Here is a 22,553-nt window from a genome sequence, read left to right as displayed (position 1 = left end):
TTTTTCTGTCTTTTTAACCCACTCTGTGCTTTAAAACAGGTTTATGACTGGTGACATTACCCACAGTATATTTAAGACTACTTTTTTTAGCCTCCCTTTGGTAATTTGACAAATTCCTGTCCAGTGAGATATAATAGAAGTATACTGTGATTTTTGAAAGAGTCTTTAAGGATCTCTTCTCCCTGTTGGTGTGATGTTGGGAACCACATGCTGAGGATATTGAAGCGACAAAGTAGAAGTTTTGGTTTTTGGAACCACTCTACCAGATCTGAACTGCTCCCTAGAGTCATCATTTACATGAGAGAGATGTTTTGTGTTTACTATTATTACTTATTACTAAAGCTAATATTAGCAAATTTATCAAACAGTGAAACTTTTTTCTCTTTCTGATGAGAAATGAAACTGATGTCTTACATTCATTGACAATGTATCACTACTTAGATCTAAATTCTAAACTAACAGCAATAATTTAGATCATCTCTAATGTTGGTTGTCTTGTATGGAAAGAGGGGTAAAGAATGTGAGAAGCTCAGCGAGTTAAGTTTTGAAACTTTGACTTCAAAAATATCCAAAATGTCAAGTTCACTAAGTCTCAATCAGACTGTTACAGCATTGTGAAATGAGCTGCTTTGCATACCCCTCATTGCCCCTACAAGAATATCAGACATAAAAATTAGAATAGTGTTGCAAACCTTTGTGTACTCATCGCCAGCTTAATTACCCTCTTGAATCTTGTTTCATCTGTCCTCCCCGCTGCTCCTCCATTCCTCATCTCCCCCCACCTTCCTGTGCCTCTCTCCCTCCCTCCTGCCCCAACCCTTCCTGTAATCTTTGGTGAAGAAACTGGATCATTTGTTCTATAGCTTAGTCTGGGCTTTTCTGGTTATATTTTCTGTGGAATTAGAAGTAACAAAATTAGAATTAGATGTTCCCACCAGTACTATTAAATGGTTGGTGATGTGTTCTTTCATCAGGAAGTGGTAATGTTTGGTTAGTTGTTTGTTTATGTTTATATCTTACTTCTCTAGGTTGTGACATTTTAAATTGATCTTTTTTGAGTCAAAACTGTTCTTTGCGATTTCTGGCCTTATTACTCTGAAAGGACTTCCTCAATTATACTCGTGAGCTTTTGTTTTTTTTTTTCCTTGTGAGAGTCAGACACGACTTAGCGACTGAACAACAACTTGGAATACCAGTTGTTAACACTTAAAATTGTATGTTGTGTGTCTTTCCCAATGACTGTAAACCACATGAGAACAGGGAATATGTCTGTATACCGGGTATGTTTACCAGCCAGGGTAGTGATAAATAAAATTGTTATTTTATTTAAAAATAAAACGCACAATAAATGGCAGTTATTTGCAGAAAAAAAGGGTTTTTGCTTTTTAACTTTCACAGTTTTATTTTATTTGGGGAGTTACTAGTTTTTAGTGAAAAGAGCATAGACTGGAGTCTTTTTATCCTGCTTTGTAACCTTGGGAATTGAGCCTTGATTTATTCATCCGGAACTGGTGGACTGATCTTGAATTTGTTGTGGGGACTTAATGAGTCTTACCTAGCAGTCTCTGCCACATACAAAGCACACACTGTATGTTCCTTTTTTTTTTTCCTGGCTATTCTTATTGGTTCTCTCTCACACATACATATCACAAACACATACCCCATAATAGACATGAGGTTGTTTTGGGGCGTTCCATTAAATAAAAATACTGTAATTAAAAGTTCTAGTAGAACCTCCTTAAAATCTTCAAGGCACTGATTCCTACACATCTGGTTCTTTATGTGTAAATCTTTTCCCTGAAAGTACCAAATGGAAGGTTACATTGTGATTATGAATGTATGTTGTCCTTGTGAAAATATAAAGTAGTGTGCAAATGACTTCGTATTTCACAGTGCTGTTTTTTGGCATGCTGCATCTTTGTTTTGTTATGTTTTTTATTCCTGCAGTACAGTAATAATATGGCTTTGGGACAGATTAAAAATTTCATTTCTTACCAACTAAGTTAGATATAAAAAATGTATTAATATAAACTATTATTTATGAAATTTTCTCAGCATATCCTCTACTAAATTTCTATTGCTTGAGCTTTTCTGTGAACTTAGAAATATTGTGATAACAGGGATTATTTAGAGTTGTTAATGAGATTCTTGTTACACTTGAAAAAATATTCCAAGTAAGATGTCATGAGTCAAAATCGTGTGGTTTTATCTTGATAAGATGGTTTTAGTTTAGTTAGCTTTATTCTGTTCTGAATTTTGTTTGTTTGTTTGTTTTTTTGTCCAACAAACAGTTTTCAAATAGCTACTGGTATTTTTTTCTAATCGTTTACACTAAAAATATTTTTTTACAGTTTTTCAGGGTATATTTTTCAGCTCTGTGGAAAAATTCTAATTGTTAAAACTTCTACATTGTGCAGTAGTCAGTATCTCCTTTAGAAAAATAAATACGAATATATTTTGAAAGAAATTCTGAGTTTTCACACAAAACCATTTATCCAAGTCTTGTGTTGAAATTGATATTATTTTTAAGTTTAATCAAACTATCGAATTGGTCACAGCTAACTTTTAATTCAGGCAGTATCTTCCAAGTATTAGTCTCAGTTTAGGGTAAAATATCAAGGGACAATATCAATAATTGGAGTTTTTGAAAGCTTGAGGGGTTGTACTTAGGGAAAAGTATGTTTCAGAAAAATTAATCATATAGTCATATGACTGTATGTCATATTCATAGGAAGTGACAAAAATAAGAGATCTGGTCTGCGGTTATTACATTTGGTATTGTTACCTTTGGTAATAGAAATGAATTGAGTTTTAAAGGCAAAAAAATGACTGATAGGAGACATTAACAATTACGTTAGAGTTTCTCCCATAAGAGAACAGCTACTAGAATCAAAGTAACAAGCTTGGGATTCTGTATTTTGAAGAGAAAGGTGTATTTTATTTCAACATGATGAGTTTAAGATGGCAGTGAGATTTATCAAAGAGAAATATGATAATGAAAATGCCTATTGTCTTTGCACTTGATTAAGGAAGGTCATTAATAAGAGTTTAAGAAACTTTTTTCCATCACAGAGAAAAATTGAGATTGACTCTCCGTTTGACTCTAGATCTGAACTGTTAAATTATTTTTCTTTTCATGCCATAGTTCACAAAGATGTCCAAAACAAATGGCTTATCAGAAGATTTGATATGGCACTGTAAAACACTGATTCAGGAAAGGGATGTAGTTATAAAGCTTATGAACAAATGTGAAGACATTTCAAATAAACTGACAAAACAAGTTACCATGCTCACTGGAAATGGAGGTGGATGGAACACAGAGCAACCCTCCATTCTAAACCAAAGGTAACACTTGTATGCACCTATTTATTGTCTTATCTCAGTTGTGTAAGTTTTTTTTTTTTTTCTATATTGTGCCTAGGAAACTTAACTGTGGAAATGATAGGAAAACTAATGTCAAAAGGGAAAACCAGGGTTTCCTAAAATGGTACATGAGTGGTGTGTGAATTCTTTTCCATTGATCTCCTCTCCCCTTCTCAGTCAGGATATCTTCCTCCATTATCACATTGTAAGTTAGAGGGAAAAAATATGGTCTTACATAACCTATGTTTTCCTTGTGATAACAGATAATTTCTTATACAGTCACATAACCTGAAAAGGTGGTTTTAGCTACCTCTTTACTTAATTTAGGGCTTCGAAGAGTCAGCTACTGAATTCTATCAATGTAAGAATTTGTCTTAGTTCAATTTCTTTTTAATCCTGAATGAAATGATTAAAATATGCTATATATGTCATTAAATGTTTTAAATGCTTTCAGAAGCCCAAATTTTTAAATCTTTTTGAGGTAAAAACACATAAAAAATGAAAAGGATACTTCTATTAAATAGATTATGTAAGGAAAAGTGATTTTAAAAAAAATACAAGAAGTATATTCCCCCACCTGCTGCTGTCAGTAAAATACCTTGTCAGAATTCTTGCAAAAAATAAGCACTAAAGTATTTTCACTAAAAAAAATTGTCCAACAACCAGAACATAACTAACACAATATTTTGTAATTGTGAACATCCCTACTTTGCATGATGTTGGGATATGGTGGGCACACGGTTGTTTTGAACTTCCTTTAAAAGTTTATTTTTAAGTTGTCTAGAAACCTAGAACTGTTCAGAATGCTTCCATTTTAAAAAAAGTATACAATCGTTTACTGTGATAATACATACAGAGGCAGAAACACAGAAACAGTTGAGGTTTCTAAGATCAGAGCCTAGTTAGAATTACTTTTGGTATATCCATACTCTGCAGTGTTATGTAATTTTTTAAATGAATTATTTCTGTTTGGAATATTTCTGGTAGATATATAATAAGATTAACACCAGGGCCTCATAAAAATTAATTACCTTCATTGGTGATTTTATATACTTCTGATATTTTACTAAGTTAATGATCAAAGCATATTTGCTGATCATTGGTTAATTAAAAATCAAGATAAGAAAAAAAAAATCAGGATATGGTTACTGGCCTTTAATAGTAAGCTACAATCTTTTCTGTGCCCTTCTAGGGTGCTATGGGATGGTGTAGGGAAACGTGATGCACTTCCCACAAAGAAGCTCTTTTCTCTGTTGCATAGAAAGAACTAAGACCATGTCAGCAAATTCATCTCCTAAAAGTGTAGTTGGAGCTGCTCCTTCTTGTTCTACAGCATTGGATATGGGGAGTTCTTCACTCTACAAGGCTTACCCAGTTGAGTCAACTTTATCGTAATTTGGATTTTAAAAAATCAAGTGCTTTATTGCATCACTTAAAAAATTTCTCTATTAAACCCACATCCACAAAGTCCTATCACTTGTAAATAGTATGATCAGGTAATAAAGCTATCCTTTCCATTAGACTGAAGACTTTTTTATGAAATATTGAACAGATGAGAAAAATAGTTTATTTTTTTTTAGGTGCTTATTGGATCTAGTCCAAAGTACAGCTTCTGAAAACCTGTACAGATAGTCTAGAGTTTATTTAGATACACTTCTAGGGGGTGAAATTTATTGTCTTGGCTTTTGTTTTAGCCATTGTAAGTTACACAAGCAACTTGCAGACTTTTACTTGGTATACTGGCCAAGCATAATGGCTGCTTAGTATAGAAACATTTAAAGTACTTTCCTTGCCTTGGGAAAGGATTTATTAGCACCGAAGAAAATATTACGCAATCCTGATGAATAACCCGTTATGCTTTTGCTTAACAGAATGAATTCTTTGTAGTTAAGTTTATTTTGAAGCAAAATTTTGTTAACTATTTTCCTATTATGAATTTATAAGAATTATAACAGAAAAAGAACCTTTTAGAGATAAAAGAAAATATAGACATAGTGTAACTATGACATATTTTTAACTGTGTAACCTGTTAAAGTCCTGGCAAGAGAAAAAATTCTCATATGTATATAAAAACCATTAACATTCATAATCATTATTTTGAAACATCAAAATTAAAATTGCCTTAAGTTAAAATATAATAATACAGTGAGGGAAAAGTTAAAAAAACAAACCTCAGCATTACTCCTACTTTATTCCTATCATAAATGTAGCCATCTCTCAAGCTTTAGCTGTAATCAGCATTTTATCAGCTTTATACTGTTCTAACTGAAAAGATATCTCACATGTTCAGTGTAAAATAATATTTAATTATGTGTCTTTTTCTGGGCTAAATCTACTAAGGTTCTTCTGATCTTGTTCATCCTCAACTTGACAGGATGATTCCATATCCTTGTTCCTAAACAGTTGCTGTGAAACCATTTGACAGTGACATCAAATGCAAATCTATACTGCAGACGTAATCCAACTAACTCAGAGTCCTATGATATAAATATTTTAGAAGCTTGGATACTGCTCTTAGTACAAACTATTATTGTGGTAGTATTTTCAGCATTCATGTTATACTTAAGGGATATAAAATTTCAACTAGCATCCCTAATCTGTTTCATATGAACTACTGCAAAAAGTTTAGCCCTCTACTTCTGCATTTTACACTTAAATTTAGCACACTGTATATACTCCAGTTTTCTATTTCAGGCCTTTCTCACCTTTCAAAATAATTTTGAAGTTAGTGTTCTCTGACAGGAAATTTAAACCCAATTTAATTTCCCTTTGAAAAGAAATCAGAGTAACTTATATCTGAAAGGATTTCCCCCCCTAACAAAACAAGTAACTTTAAACATGCTGCCTTATTTTCTTTCATGACCTCAGAAAATCTTAAAATCACTTTTTTCCTCATTGGGAGGAAGATACAATGTAGGATAGTTATGGTCCCTTACTGAGAAGAGTTCACTTACCCACTTCACAAGGTCCAGGCTATACTTCATACCATTCAGATAACCCTGAGCAATTTATATTCTTACCTGTAAACTTGTGGTTGGGGTTCATATGCAGTCGAAAGTTTTTAGAAAATGTTGAAATGTCAAAATTAATGGGAGGTGTAATTGTATAGCAACTAAATACTAGTGACTGACAAAGACTATAGCTGCCCTGTTTTAAAACTTGTCTTAACAAGTGAATTGAAAAATGTTTACCAAAACTGCATTTTCAGTGATCCTTCTGCTTTCTGAAAAGATTTGTGTTGTGGGCAGCAGTGCTGCAACAGACAGTTGCTTGTAATTTAGATAATTTAGTTACTTGTAATTTAGATAAATTGAGCAGAAGAGCAAATACACACATACATGTACTCAATAAAGGTATTTAATGTCCTGATCAGAACAACTACTATAGCTGCTTTATGAATGTGAATGAAACAATTGTATTTGAATGGGAAATTCAATGTAGTAGGTGATTCTCAATCTCATCACTTTTTAAAAATTTTATGTATAGTCAAGAATATTTTAGTAGACTCATTTCTCAACATGTGTTAGTGATGCATAGATTCAGTCACTTTTGTTTGTTAAAAATATTTTTTGGCTATTTGTGATCAGTTTACATTGAGATAGCATATTGGCTCTTGGCATGTGTTTAGAAGTGATGTAATGTGCCTACCTTTGGAGAAGGCGATGGCACCCCACTCCAGTACTCTTGCCTGGAAAATCCCATGGACGGAGGAGCCTGGTGGGCTGCAGTCCATGGGGTCGCTGAGGGTCGGACACGACTGAGCGACTTCACTTTCATGCATTGGAGAAGGAAATGGCAACCCACTCCAGTGTTCTTGCCTGGAGAATCCCAGGGATGGGGAGCCTGGTGGGCTGCCGTCTGTGGGGTCGCACAGAGTCGTACACAACTGAAGCAACTTAGCAGCAGCAGCAGCAGCAATGTGCCTACCTTATCGAGTTTTTCATCATTTTCATGGAATGTGAACCTTGATATGTAGGGGATGACTAAGACGTTAGGAATGACTCAGAAAAATAATAGAAAGTTCAATTTAAAAATAGAAAGTCCTGACTGTAGAGTAGGTGGGTCAGAAAGAGAAAACTTTCATATTTGCTGTTTAGTGATTGAAGGCAGAGCTCTGGATGAGACCTGGATTGAATACCAGCTCTACTCTACCAACTGTAGACACAGATTTGGATAACTGTGACCTTAGGAAGTTACTTAACTTCTTTGAATCCCAGGGAGGATTTCTTATCTGTAAATGGAGATGATTATAGTAATAGTACCTACTTCATAATGTAGGTTAAATAAAGTAATAATGCATGTAAAGCCCATAGTAGAGTGTCTTGAGTCCAGTATTAGCATTTATTCTGACTACCAGTATAGTAGAATTTATTTGGATCTGAAAAATTGAAATACCTTCGATAGTATATTCTACTTATTATTACTTTTCTAATGGCATAGAAATAGTATTGGCCAAGAAGACCAAAGACATTTTAAGAAATGAACTGTAAAGGCTTCAGCAACACTGCTGACTTTTTTCTACCTCTACTTTTAATTTTTTCAGATGAGAAATGTTTTGTAGATTGCACACCCCACAGTTGAAGAATAGGTTCTGATTTAAGATGGATACCTTTCTGCCTTACCTCTTTGACCCCTGTTCTAGTTAAAGTGTCTGGATTTCAGAATCTGACCCATTAACCATTTATCATAACCCATGGCTGTGTCTAGACACATTCCCTATGTGCAGATAGGATATGTGCAACAGAAATTAAAGGGACAGAATAAAAACTGTAGAATGAGGAGCATGGCCTTGTCTTAAGTTTTTATGTTAATGTGGGGTTTAAGCTGCCCTCGAGAGTATAAGAATATGCTTTTGAGTGAGAGAGACTTTCTGGGTTAAAATTTTATCCATGAGATTTTGCTTTGTAGTTATGCAGCCTCAGGCAAATTGCTGAGCCTCAGGTTTTTTCATCTGTTAAAATGATGATAGCCTACCTCTATGAATGAGGTGATACCTGAAAATGATATTTTTGTGTGTCTGTGTATATAATAGATGTTCAGTAAATACTAGTTTTTAACAACTTGAACTTTGAGAAAAAACTGTTGTTTTCGTCTGCTGTAACCCTTCCATGTTATCTTTCAAGAAAGTTAATCCCAGGGATTAATCTGTTATGTGTTCACAAATTAAATAACATTTTGACACTTGCCTGCTGTTTTCTATTCATTGGTATTTATTGACGCCTAGCAAGTTTACATTTATACATAGTTCAAACATAAATACACAATGCATACATGCTCTATAATTATATATATCAGCGACATTAAAGGTGATTGGCATTCATTCAGAAAGTGTTTATTAAATCAGCCTGGCAAAGTAGCAAATTATGCTTATGTTTTTGTTCTGATACTTTTAAGTTCCTTAGTGTGCTAATACTCATTCATATGAATGCATTTTTCTAATATAAATGTTAGCTTTGTAATATGTTACCATAGTTAATAGTCTGATTGTTTATGTAATTAATTTCGTAGCATTACGTTTTAACTGAATACGACAATACCTTTTGTAATTCTTATTGCCAGAAGAAGTAAGTCAACAAATACAGAATAAAATTTGAGAGACTTTTTAAAACATATTATGTTTTGGGTTCATTTTCTTAAGTGTAAATAACTTTTATTAATAACTGTAAGTTAAAAGGTAAGACCACACCTAGATACTTTCCTTTTTGTGTACATTGTAGACCTAAATTGCATCTCAGAAAACTAGTAGAGAAAGTTAATAGAATTATAAAGCTATAACATTCGGTAACTCTCTCTTTACCAGTTTGTCACTCAAGCCCTATCAGAAGGTTGGTTTGAATTGGCTGGCCCTGGTACATAAACATGGACTTAATGGCATTTTGGCAGACGAAATGGTAAGTAGTACTCTATTTCTAAGATATACTATTAGTAGGCATCCTTGCTGTCATTTAAAAAATGAAAATTTCCCTTGGACCCTGTTAGTTTACTGCTCTTTGCAAAGTATAAGGCCACTTGTCCTTCTCAGTTTTCGATTGCTTATGTGAGTTTTAGCCTCCTTACTTCCTCTCAGAAATGAAAATAGGTTTTTTGTCTTTCTCATCAAATTAATAAATATATATTTTAAAAATTAGATGTTACATAAAAATACATAGGAAAAAAACCAGTATCACACATAATCCTATCACCTTAAATATTTATTTTGCTGTATCTTTCCAGATTATTCTGCAGATGTGTTTGAATGCATCATACATATATATACATGTACATATATATATTATACTAAAAGAGATTTTAATGCATGTGCTTTTCTATAGCTGCCTTTAAAATTGATCATAGATACTTGTCCTTGTCAGTAAGTAAATCTACACATTTATCATCACCATCATCTCAGCCATTTTACTTTTATTAGAGATCTCTGAGTTTCTGTTCTTTTCCCAATCACATTTTACTTGAAGGTAAGCTTAGGAAGTTCATTACAGCCGATAGTCCAAGTATTGTCATGTAGAAACTTGACCTTTAATCTAACTTTTACCTTCCTTCTGCCAACTATACTTTTTAAAAAGTGTTTATTAAAAAATGAATCATGTTCAGTGGAGAAAATGTTTATTGAATATATATGTATTAAGTTGTGGTGGGGGTGGTGTTCACTGTCTTCAATCACGTCCGACTGTTTGTGACACCATGGACTGCAGCACGCAGGCTTCCCTGTCCTTCACTGTTTCTTGGAATTTGCTCAAACTCATGTCTGTTGAGTCAAGGATGCCATCCAACCATCTGATCCTCTGTCTTCAATCTTGCCTAGCATCAGGGTCTTTTCCAGTGAGTCAGCTCTTTTACACTGTGTAGAGTTTCAAAATAAAAACAAAGATAATCTTTGTCCTCTATTTCGCTTCTAGTAAAATAATCGTCAGTATTTTAAGACAGTTCCTACATGTACCTCATACTTTTGTTAAAACATAGAAGTGATTTAGAATAGTGAATAATATATGCGGGATTTAAAAATAATTAGAAGTTATATATAGTATATAGAATAGTACAATTGTGGAAACTGGACTTGGAAATCAAGTCTGGGTTCTGGGTCTACATTTGTCTTTCATGGGCCGCCTAACCTTTACCAAATGACCTAATCTCTCAAGACTGAAGTTAATAAAGCATAAGTAATTCCTATATCATTTATATTTGGTATCGATGAGATATATTATGTGGAACTGTTTTTGTATCCTGTAAAGTACAATATTTATGATAAGGTAGTGTCTGCTAGGGCTTCCCTAACAAAATATTAAAGACAGGGAGACTTAAACAACATTTCTCTTAGTTCTGGAGACTGGAAGTCTAAAATCGAAGTATTGGTAGGTTTGGTTTCACCAGAGGCTACGTCTGGTTTGTAGATAGACACATTGCTGTGTCCTCACATGGCTTTTCCTGTGGGCACATTCAGTCTCTTCTTAAAGATTAGGGTTGGGCCCTTACCCTTATGACTCTATATTTAACTTATCTCTTTAAAGGCTTTATCTCCAAAAATCTTAACATTGGGAGTTAGGACTCAACATGTAAATTTGGGGTTGGGAGCAATTCAGTTCCTAACAGTTGGCAATGTTTAGCTCTCCTGAGGAGCTGTTCTTCCTCTAGCTTTTTTTTGGAGAAGGAAATAGCAAACCACTCCAGTACTGTTGCCTGGAAAATCCCATAGCCGGAGGAGCCTGGTAGGCTACAGTCCATGGGGTCAGTCGGATACGACTGAGCGACTTCACTTTCACTTTTCACTTTCATGCATTGGAGAAGGAAATGGCAACCCACTCCAGTGTTCTTGCCTGGAGAATCCCAGGGACGGGGGAGCCTGGTGGGCTGCCGTCTATGGGGTCGCACAGAGTCCGACACGACTGAAGCGACTTAGCAGCAGCAGCCTTTTTTTAATATAATACTTCATTGATGTGCATACAAATGTTCAACTTAGTGACTTTTTACATGTATGTACACCCACGTGACTGCCTCTCGATCAACATTTCCATCATCCCAGAAAGTTGCATTATGCTCCTTTTCAGTCATAAACACCACCGTTATTCTGACACCTATCACAGTACAATAATTTTTTTTCTGATTTCTGAACTTTGTATGAATAGATCCATATAACATATACTGTTTAAATAGTTTCTGGTTCATTTGGTACATAATAACATTACTAAGATTAATCCATGCTCTTCCATGTATTAGTGGTTTGGTGGTGGTGGTTGCTTTTTACCCACTCTCCTGGCAGTTTAGATTATTTCCAGGGTGTGGTTATTATAATAAGAGTGCATCAGTATTCTTACTCAAGATTTTTCATAGACATATGCTCTCATATCTCTTGAATATATTCTTAGGAGTAAAATTGCTAAGTAATAGGATGGGTATATATTCAACTCCAGTTACTCAATGGAACGCTGTTTCTATCAATCCAGTATGTATTAAATGGTTGCTTTATATTAACAGTTACCAAAATTATATTCTTTATATGCAAGCAGAGGTCTTTCATATTAGTGTGTATCACATATTAACAAGCAGTTAAAATACATCCCACTCTTTAAGTTGTAGTATCACTTGGAGATTATGATCTGTTTTTTGGTTATTGAGAACTAAGAATATAGTAGAGTTACATTGTGGGGAATCATAAATAAATAAAACCAGAAATATTCTTTTTTCTTTCATTTTCCCAGTATTTATTTGAGTCTTTTGTTTGATTTTACATTTAATATGTTTTCTTTTAAACTTTTATTTTAGGGCCTGGGAAAAACTATTCAAGCTATTGCATTTCTGGCTTACCTCTATCAGGAGGGTAATAAAGGTCCTCATTTGATTGTTGTTCCAGCATCAACTATAGGTTTGTAATACTGTGGACAATTTTACTTGACTAAATAGTGTTTTATATGAAGGGAAGAAAAACTGTGTGTGTGTGTGTGATTTCTTAGTTTGTGGAGGTGGATGTTCATTTTTGTGGTTTCCTTATAACTTTTCTCCCTTTGCATATGTGTGTTATTATACTGGAAGTCTTTTTAAAGAAAATAACTCAGTATAAGTAAGTTATTCAGCTTATAAATTATTACAGATCAAATATCATTTGAAAAGATTGTTTTCGTAATACTTTTAAATTGTTTCATGAGTAATTAATTTAAGGGAAGCTAAGTGAGCTCAACATTCAGAAAACAAAGATCATGGCTTCCGGTCCCATCACTTCATGGGAAATAGATGGGGAAACAGTGGATACAGTTGTCAGACTTTATTTTTCTGGGCTCCAAAATCACTGCAGATGGTGACTGCAGCCATGAAATTAAAAGACGCTTACTCCTTGGAAGGTAAGTTATGACCAACCTAGATAGCATATGACCAACCTAGTAAAGCAGAGACATTACTTTGCCAACAAAGGTTCATCTAGTCAAGGCTATGGTTTTTCCTGTGGTCATGTATGGATGTGAGAGTTGGACTGTGAAGAAGGCTGAGCGCCGAAGAATTGATGCTTTTGAACCGGGATGTTGGAGAAGACTCTTGAGAGTCCCTTGGACTGCAAGGAGATCCAACCAGTCCATTCTGAAGGAGATCAGCCCTGGGATTTCTTTGGAAGGAATGATGCTAAAGCTGAAACTCCAGTACTTTGGCCACCTCATGCGAAGAGTTGACTCATTGGAAAAGACTCTGATGCTGGGAGGGATTGGGGGCAAGAGGAGAAGGGGAAGACAGAGGATGAGATGGCTGGATGGCATCACTGACTCAATGGATGTGAGTTTGAGTGAACTCCGGGAGTTGGTGATGGACAGGGAGGCCTGGCGTGCTGCGATTCATGGGGTCGCAAAGAGTCGGACATGACTGAGCGACTGATCTGATCTGATCTGAAGTGATTTAAACTTATAATTAAACATTTATTAAGTGAGAAATATGCAATTCATCCCAATTCAAATTACTGTTTCATTCTTTTTCAATTCATTGTAGACTGGAGTCAGAGAATGTATGTATGAACGTACCCCACCCCCCAAAAAAAAGAAACGTCAAAATTAGAAATTAATAATCATCTGTAAATATAATGATTGGGCTTCTGCTCTTTATTTTGATGCCACCTGAAAATCACAGCGATAAAATTGTGAAGAGTCTGTGATTTTTCAAAATCATCTTCTGTTACTTTTTAAAAGAAGAATTTCCTGGTGTAACTTGTTAGACTTTAGTGTTCATTTCATTGCACACATATATCCTGTTGTAGCAGATGCAAGTAATATCTCTTTTGTCTCATAGATAACTGGTTAAGAGAAGTTAATTTATGGTGCCCCACTTTAAAGGTGCTCTGTTACTATGGTAAGAGTATGTCATTATTCTCTTAACTTTGGAAATTTCTTTAAAATCTTAACATACAGTTAAGTACAATAAATCAATTTGTATGTTTCATCTTTAAATTCTAGGTTCTCAAGAAGAACGTAAACAGATTAGATACAACATTCATAGTAGATATGAAGAATACAATGTAATCGTGACCACGTAAGTATTGAGAAAAAAAAATTGGAAGAAAAAAAATGTATAGCCACCAAATCTTTTTTTAAAAATGTTTTTAAAATAGTAGTAAAATGAAATAAAATTTGTGCTAAGGACTATGAAACAAAAGTAATACAATGAGTTATGTTGAAGATTTACGCATTTTTCAGTTTGGTGTGTAGTACCATAATAACACTTTTTAATTAATTCTGTAGGAGACCATGATTAAAAGAATTCATCCAGAACTCATCTTTTCTTAATAAAAGAGACTCCATTTTCATATATAGTCTTGTACTGCTAGCTGCTATTAATTGTTATTTCTTGGATTCACTCTACTAGTTTAATATAATGAACAACTAAGCACAGAACATTATGTTCTTAACAGAAATGTCTTAGCTTCATGTTTGTTTGTTTGTTTTTCCCTACTGCTTCTTAAGATGTAACAGTTCATAAAGCAAAGTGTGTGATAATTGCAGATCACATATAAATTGTACCCAAATTGGCCTCTTCTAGATGTGTAGAGGTTGTCTAATTACAACACACAAATTGTCTTTTAACTGCATATTGCAGCTTTTGTAACTTGGTTACATGTGCATCATCATCCTCCCTGGTAGCTCAGATGGTAAAGTATCTGCCTGCAGTGCAGGGAACCTGGGTTCGATCCCTAAATCAGGAAGGTCCACTGGAGAAAGGAATAGCTACCCACCCTAGTATTCTTGCTTGGAGAATTCCATGGACAGAGGAGTCTGGCAGGCTATAGTCCATCGGGTCGCAAAGAGTCAGACACAACTGAGTGACTAACATATACACACTTACATGTACATCAGTAATTATTGGATATAAGTGCATCGGTACTTATTTGAGTACCAGCTATGTTAGGTACTAGCTATTAAAAATCTATAAATAAAAATAATTTTTGAAACATTAATCTCACATGAGTTCATGCTTTTAAAGGTTTATTCTTAGAGACTGATTTTTTCTTTTGGTGACAGGTATAACTGTGCCATCAGCAGTTCTGATGATCGTAGTCTGTTTCGTCGGCTGAAACTGAATTATGCAATTTTTGATGAGGGCCATATGCTGAAGAATATGGGCTCCATCCGCTACCAGCACCTTATGACAATTAATGTAAGAGAATGTTCTCTGAATTTTTCCAAGTATGATAAAATTTTAGATTTTGTGTGTGTGTGTGTGTGTGTGTATGGTATCTTAAATTAGGGATCAGTAAACTTTTTCTGTATAGGACCAGATAAGTAACTTTTCATGCTCCATGAGCCATTCTACTATGGCTCCATGAGCCATAGCTACTATCACTTGTTTTTTGCTTTTTATTTTTTTTAAACCCTTTAAAAATGTAAAAACCAATCTTAGCTCATGAGCTTCAGTTTGCCAACCTTTGTACTATAGGATAAACTTTATGGATATCAGATGTAATCTATCTTCTTTCATTGCTTCATAGAAAAGTAATGTGGGAACATGAGTTAGCCACTTATAAACTATTTTATATATTCTACCTTTAAGTACAATAGATGATAATTTTTTAGAATTACTTATCTTTCATCACAGAATATTTTATTACTAATAATGATTTTAATTTTTTTCTCCACCACTGAGGGAGATAACCAAAAAGTATATAAATATTTTTTTCTTTTAAGGCAACACTAATCTAAACTTTATCTTTGTTCATAGGCAAATAACCGTCTGCTGCTCACAGGCACACCTGTGCAGAATAACCTGTTAGAACTCATGTCGCTGTTGAATTTTGTTATGCCACATATGTTCAGTAGTAGCACCAGTGAAATACGAAGAATGTTTTCTTCTAAGACAGTAAGCATAAATTCATATTTTTTTCTCAAATGTCTTACTTTGTGTTTTATCTGGACCATTTTTTAATTTTGTCTTTTTTCTTGTTTTCATCAGAGATGTGTGCTTATGAAATAAGTTTAAGTGGTTGATATCCCTGTATTTGGATGAGTTGGGAAGTCAGCCAAAATACAATGGGAAATAAACTGGAGGCTTCTATAATCATTGTCTGAAAGTTTTGGTTTTTAATATCCTGATTTTCTGAATCATCATTTCAAATTAGTGGATAGCTCAGATATTTAATATGTGGAGAAAGTTTGATCATGTCATCTTCTTTTTTTAAATTAGATAAATTAGCATTTTTTTTAATAGGTAAACTATAAAGCCAGGCAAGATAGAATATCCCAAAAATTCATATACTGGGAGATATGTTTTGCATTAACACTCCATAAAAGTCACAATAAAGAAATCTTATTTAGAAGAAAATATGGTTAATTTTTTCCCTGTTACTTAGAAAAAGTGAGAGTGTAGTTTTCAGGAACTCTGATTTTCCAGCACAACAATGTTTATATAGGTTCTTGACACTCTCCCAAATCACATGTATTTTACGAGAATTTTCTGATAATCTTCTACTGCCAGCTGCCTTTCTAATTTCACTAATGTAGTCCCTCCCACTTGGTGGTCTTAGCAGATCATAGGATATGGAGGATTCCTTTAAAATCTTAGAATAAAAATCCTCTTCTCCAAAATTAACAGGTTTTGGCTAGGAACTACCCTATTTCTGTAGACTAATTATTTGCATCACCTGCACTAGCTTTCTTTGGGGGCCATTTTCCACAAATAGATAACAAACAAGTTTCTACTTCTCTCTCTCTTTACCTCCACCCAAACTCCCTTAAATACATACACATCTTTTTAAGAGAGTTATCTGTGTGATCGGTAATGACTCCTCAGTTAATAACTTCTGAACAGTGTCCTAGTGCAGTTCAGTTTCATTACCTCCGGAGAGTACCTGATTTGTCACAACACCTGCAAGTACATGTGGAGTCTTAAGAGCCATACGTCAGCCCAGAATTCAAGTTCCGTCTAGAATGAATTGAATTTCTATGGGAAACAACTCAATGTAGTGAGGGAGAGTTTCATGTTGTGTAATAACTTTAAAATGTCATGTTCTTACTTTACTTAGAAACCAGCAGATGAGCAAAGTATATATGAAAAGGAGAGAATAGCACATGCAAAACAAATTATAAAACCATTTATTCTCAGAAGAGTAAAAGAAGAGGTAACTCTTATCTGTGTATTTTTATTATGATTGGTTTTAAAATCTTTTCTACTCTTTATTTGAATGATCTGCTTAAACTGTTTTCCATTCACAGGTTCTCAAGCAGCTGCCCCCCAAAAAAGATCGAATTGAGTTATGTGCAATGTCAGAGAAGCAGGAACAACTCTATATGAATCTCTTCAACAGATTGAAAAAGTCTATCAATAACATGGGTATAACCTTATTTTCACCATTTTATGTAAAGAATAATCCTGTACTGGGACTGTTTTTTTGTTTAATCGTATGATAGTGGGATTTGCTTTTTTTTTTTAAGTTGCAATTTGAAGAAATAGTTTTAAAACCTTTTGTTTGCATTGAGATGTATTTCAGCAAACAGCCATCAACTTGTTTTTTTTTTTTAATGTGTACTTTTGGATCACAGAAAAAAATACAGAAATGTGCAATGTCATGATGCAATTGAGAAAAATGGCCAATCATCCTTTATTACATCGCCAATATTACACAGCTGAAAAACTCAAGGAAATGTCTCAGCTTATGCTAAAGGTAAGGATTTTGTATGCTAACAGTAAGCTTTATTAGCACTATTAAGCTTTAGATTCATTGTTAGTCTAAAAGTCAGACCATTGAACCTAATAAGGGTATTAACCCTTTAACCAAATATTTAAGAAAAACATTTTTAAGACAAAGTTGAAAACAATTAGGAGACATAAGAGCCAAGAAGGACTGATAGTCTACATCAAGAGTCAGCCAACTATGACCACAAGGCCAAATATGACAGTAGCTGTGTTTACAAATAACGCTTTGTTCGAACACAGCCATATGCTTTTGTATCTGTGTTTTATATTAAACTCGTGGAAAATTTTAGACATGTAAAAGTAGAGAGAATTGTGTAATGAAAGCTTCTACCTGTGTAACCTTCACCCATATTCACAGTTATCATCTGGAAGGAGATTGCGCTCTCTTGTTTCACCTAGAATCCTCCCCAGGATTATTTTGAACCAAATTCTAGACATTATTTCAACTGTAAATATATCAGTATATTATCTCTAAAACAGTAAGAACTTCTTATCTGTATTATAGCTAAAAAATAATTATTAATTTCCTTTGCCAAATCTGTTGCACTGAAATACCTAATGATTTAGATATTCTATCTGATCTGAACAATTTTTTTAGATTGTTCTAATCATATTATAAATTATCTTCATTTTGAGGTGTATATTGTTTTGTTTTATTTTGAGGAACCTACACATTGTGAGGCTAACCCTGACCTGATCTTTGAAGATATGGAAGTTATGACAGACTTTGAATTACATGTACTTTGTAAACAGTATCGACATATTAATAACTTCCAGTTAGACATGGACTTGATTTTAGATTCTGGAAAATTCCGAGTTTTAGGATGCATCTTGTCTGAATTGAAGCAGAAGGTACTAAAGAAGAATATTTCTCCCTTATATGTTTTCCCAATTAGTTCAGCTACTTTAAAATAGTTCTGGCATGATTTGACTTTCTTGAGGTTTTAGCCTGTGTTCTGCATTCTTCTAGAAATTAATGTTTTGAGCATTTTTTGGATGTATTTGGACATGTTTTCCTGATTACTTTTCCTCCATCTAATAGAAGTTAGTAGAATGTATTTATATTGATTTTTTAAATAATCTTGTCATTATTTCATAGGTGACATTGTATATAATTGCTTCAAAATTAGTATTTTGAAGGTACATGGTAACATAAATTAATCCTTATATGTGAGCATTAACATAAATTAATGCATAATGTTTACATGTGAAATAGATTTGTAAGATCACAATCTAATTAGTATTTTTTGTAGCTATTCCCATTAATTAGTCTTAAAAATCAATTTTAGGTCCAAAGTTTAGAAGATAATTTATATATAATCTAAAATAAATTTAGCTATGATTACTTGATTATTATTGTTATTATTAAAGAGGCAGTTTTTCATTAGATAATTATTTTATTTTTATGTACCTGACTAATATATGTATTTCCACAGGGTGATAGAGTTGTATTATTTAGCCAATTTACCATGATGCTGGATATTTTAGAGGTTCTCTTAAAACATCATCAGCATAGGTACCTCAGATTAGATGGGAAGACTCAGATTTCTGAAAGGTTGGTATACTTTGGTTTCAGAAAATCTCTACCTTACTCTCAAATAAGAGTAAATGTTAGAATTTTAAATGTCTAGAGCTTTTCATAGAATTGTATATTGCTTTGAGTCTTATGTTTGGTTACTTTAGATCATTCATTACCTTAAGATGAGGAAAATTTAATTTTTGTTCTGAACCATAGTCAAATACATTTTGAAACAACTAGTAGAGTTAGATGTATGTCAGTGCTTTTCTCTTTGAAAATCATTCCAAGTCTAAAGCACATTGTCTTTAAACCAAGATTACCTTAAAATCTTTTGTTTTGAGGGTAGTTGAGTAAGTTTGGGGTTTTGGTTGTCTTAAAAGCAGTGCTTTTTCTAGTGTGTTTAAACTGCATTATATCTTTGGTTTATTTTTTTATCAGCTAGAGTAAATTTTTTTTTCCTGCATTGAGTAGGAAGAGAAGTAATGCTAAAGAGAACAAACCATTATAGTTTTAATGGTTATAGTTTTAACCATTTTAATCTTGAAATGCATAGTTCATCAGGGATATTGTCTGTGAGTCATAACTGACTGACTCTAAGAAGGTTAAAGATCACAAAGCCGTATCAGAATTTAGAAAAGCCAAGAGTCTTTTAACAAAAGACAAAATTAGTTAGGAATTAATCAAATCTGCATAGTTAAAAGTAAGAATTATTAATAGTAGGGAGATAAATGGTGTAGAAAAGAAAAATAACTAGAGTGCCAAGAGCATCTATTTACATCTTGAAGTTTATTTTCCATGTGATGTGATTGCTTTCAGTTTTCATTATAAACCTTTTTGTGATATTTAACCTAATATATTTATCTTATAGGATTCATCTAATTGATGAGTTTAATACCGATATGGATATCTTTGTCTTTCTGCTGTCAACAAAAGCTGGCGGCTTAGGAATAAACCTGACTTCAGCAAATGTTGTTATACTTCATGATATTGACTGTAATCCTTACAATGACAAACAAGCAGAAGATAGATGCCATAGAGTAGGCCAGACGAAGTGAGTGTTTGCAGTTGAAATTTATTTTTAATTAAATGCCAATTTAATTTCTATAGAGTATTAGAATATGATCTGTCAGATGTCCTTTCTTAGTTTTTTGTTTTTATATTTTCAGCAAAGCAAGACTCCTGTGGTATTTTATATCAACAGTGTTGGATATGAACTCCACTATATAACCTATTCCTATTCTAGTAATTAAAGCAGGGAATTCCCTGGAGGTCCAGGGGTTAGGACTAGGCACTTTCACTGCCAGGAGAGCGGGTTCAATCCCTGGTTGGGGAACTAGGATCCCACAAGCTACATGGTGCAGCCTAAAAATAAAACAGAATAACCTCCCACCCCCAGTCCATATCGTTCTGCAACTAATGAAAACGAAGTCCTACCAATGGCCCAGCCCCTTTGAAAAAGATTAGTAATTGAAATAACTTCTTGTTAAGCCATGTAAGAGCCAGACACATTTGGTAATGTGATACAGTTGCTACCTTCTTACCTCATAGGAAATAGATTATGTGAGCTGTAGGTATTTTAGGTGAAGGTTAAATTAGACATTGCTCACAGGACATAAAGAGGTGAAAATACCTATAATTCAGCTCTGTTCTCAATGTAAACAGCAAACAATCAGTCTTTGTGGGGTGTTTTACTGTATTTCCAAAAGACATTGATAAGTTCATTTGTGAACCAAATATTTATTAGTACTTATTGTAGAACTAAAACCTCCTATGTAATCCTTGTACTTTACAACACTTCCATACTTTTTGTACTAAATTATATCTCTGGGAACCTGATAAGAAAAGCATGTTCTTTGTTAAATGAAATACCTACCTGAACCCAGAATTGTTTGTTGTAATACAGTTATACCAGCAATTTTTATAGATACCTTTTTTCTTATCCTTTGGATCAGTAAGGATGTTTGAAAGTGACATGCTCAGAAAATGTCAATCTCAAGTAGTGTGAATAAAAGAATTTAAATTTATGGATGTATTCATTAAAACAATTTTCTAATTATTCTTACTGCATTCTTAAGCGATTTATGTATTTCATAGTTTATATATATCAAATAATTTTATATTAAGTAACCAGTGGACATATCTTGTGTTTTCTTTAGAGAAGTACTAGTTATAAAATTAATAGGCCAAGGGACAATTGAAGAATCCATGCTAAAAATTAATCAACAGAAATTGAAACTAGAACAAGATATGACCACAGTAGATGAAGGTAAGTTTTTTATCAGCATAAAATATGGAAAGGCGTCAATTTAGCAGTAGCAGGGAGTAACAAAGATGATTTGAGTCCTTGATTGGTATGCAGATTAACGGATAGCACAGGAGAACATAAGCATACTTGTGTTAAAAGTACTGCAGTAACTAAGATCATTTTGCCAGAACTGATAAAACCACTTTGATTTTGAAAAATTCTGTCTCTTCCATTCTCAGTCTCTGACACAAAAATATCCCAGAAATAAAATTGGGTCCATAATTTTATCTGCAGTTTTGTAATTCACTTACTATATTAGAAATATTTATGAATCCAAAGCACATGGCACAATATTAAGTTCTTAAGAACTCTAACATTTATATTAATTTCATTTTGACTAGCAAAATACTCATTACTCTAGAGTACAATAAAATGCACTTATTAAAAAATTGAATAATTTCAAATTAAAGAGCAATTGGATATTAGAAACAATCATCAAATAGAACCCTCTCCATTTCCTCCATCTTTTTAAAGAGAATGATTTTTAAAGTTTTAATTTTTTATTAAAAAGGTAAATAAATCCACATAGTTCAAGATTCCTAAGATATAAAAGGGCAAATAAAAGCCTCCTTCCCACCCTATCACCCAGCTTCCTTGTAAAGTTTATTTTTTATTGTATGACCAGTTATTTCTGCATCTTACTTTTTTATGTGATGTTAAATTTGGTTTCATGGACTGTTTTCAAGTCTTTGGACAAGTTCAGAGGCAAGCATGTCAGTGAATGTCCTGAGAGTTTATACAGTGGTTTGTCATCTTATGCATATTTTTCCTGAAAGGAGAAGAGTAGATAAAAGTATTCTTACATTTAGACTCTAGCTGGGGTCTGTATGAGTGACAGAGAAAGAGAGATGCCTGGATAAGTGTGTCTAGATACTGGGGTCTTGTTTAATTGAAATTTTCTTTAAGTCAATGATTATCTTTGGACTGAAAATAAGTTTAGATGAAATTATTTCTGTTTGGTTGGATTTATGAGTTTTGTCTTTATTTTCACATTCAGATTGTTACATAGATGCTTTTATTTAGTGAACCTGAGGAGTAAATACTATGTAGTCTATAGGATATGATCCAGGCTATCTATATCTGTCTCTGTATATCTTTATCAAATCAGAAAGAGAAGCTGTAGACTGCTCTGCTGGCAATGTGAACATGAGCACAGGGGAAGTAGCCCTAATATTATTTGTAGGAATTTGAGAAGGTTTTTAACAGGGAGTAACACTG

The 22,553-nt window shown here is 33.5% G+C and overlaps 1 protein-coding gene across 4 annotated transcripts in view; it reads left to right on the top strand.

The window, feature by feature from the left end:
• SMARCAD1 (SWI/SNF-related, matrix-associated actin-dependent regulator of chromatin, subfamily a, containing DEAD/H box 1) overlaps nucleotides 1-22,553 on the top strand; it is a 90,720-nt gene that overhangs the window by 66,279 nt on the left and 1,888 nt on the right. For all 4 annotated transcript variants that reach the window (XM_027544054.1, XM_027544057.1, XM_027544056.1 and 1 more), the window contains 14 exons: nucleotides 3,146-3,345; nucleotides 9,164-9,254; nucleotides 12,118-12,217; nucleotides 13,618-13,677; nucleotides 13,782-13,857; nucleotides 14,844-14,979; nucleotides 15,541-15,678; nucleotides 16,841-16,936; nucleotides 17,031-17,148; nucleotides 17,358-17,479; nucleotides 18,175-18,363; nucleotides 18,948-19,066; nucleotides 19,899-20,081; nucleotides 21,187-21,296. In XM_027544054.1, coding sequence (XP_027399855.1) covers nucleotides 3,146-3,345; nucleotides 9,164-9,254; nucleotides 12,118-12,217; nucleotides 13,618-13,677; nucleotides 13,782-13,857; nucleotides 14,844-14,979; nucleotides 15,541-15,678; nucleotides 16,841-16,936; nucleotides 17,031-17,148; nucleotides 17,358-17,479; nucleotides 18,175-18,363; nucleotides 18,948-19,066; nucleotides 19,899-20,081; nucleotides 21,187-21,296 — 1,738 coding nt within the window. The remainder of the gene's footprint in view (nucleotides 1-3,145; nucleotides 3,346-9,163; nucleotides 9,255-12,117; nucleotides 12,218-13,617; nucleotides 13,678-13,781; nucleotides 13,858-14,843; nucleotides 14,980-15,540; nucleotides 15,679-16,840; nucleotides 16,937-17,030; nucleotides 17,149-17,357; nucleotides 17,480-18,174; nucleotides 18,364-18,947; nucleotides 19,067-19,898; nucleotides 20,082-21,186; nucleotides 21,297-22,553) is intronic.

This window comes from Bos indicus x Bos taurus, chromosome 6 (genome assembly GCF_003369695.1).
Source record: "Bos indicus x Bos taurus breed Angus x Brahman F1 hybrid chromosome 6, Bos_hybrid_MaternalHap_v2.0, whole genome shotgun sequence".
Taxonomy (NCBI): domain Eukaryota; kingdom Metazoa; phylum Chordata; class Mammalia; order Artiodactyla; family Bovidae; genus Bos; species Bos indicus x Bos taurus.
Note: the sequence above shows the minus strand (reverse complement) of the source record. Positions and strands in the feature narration are given on the sequence as shown.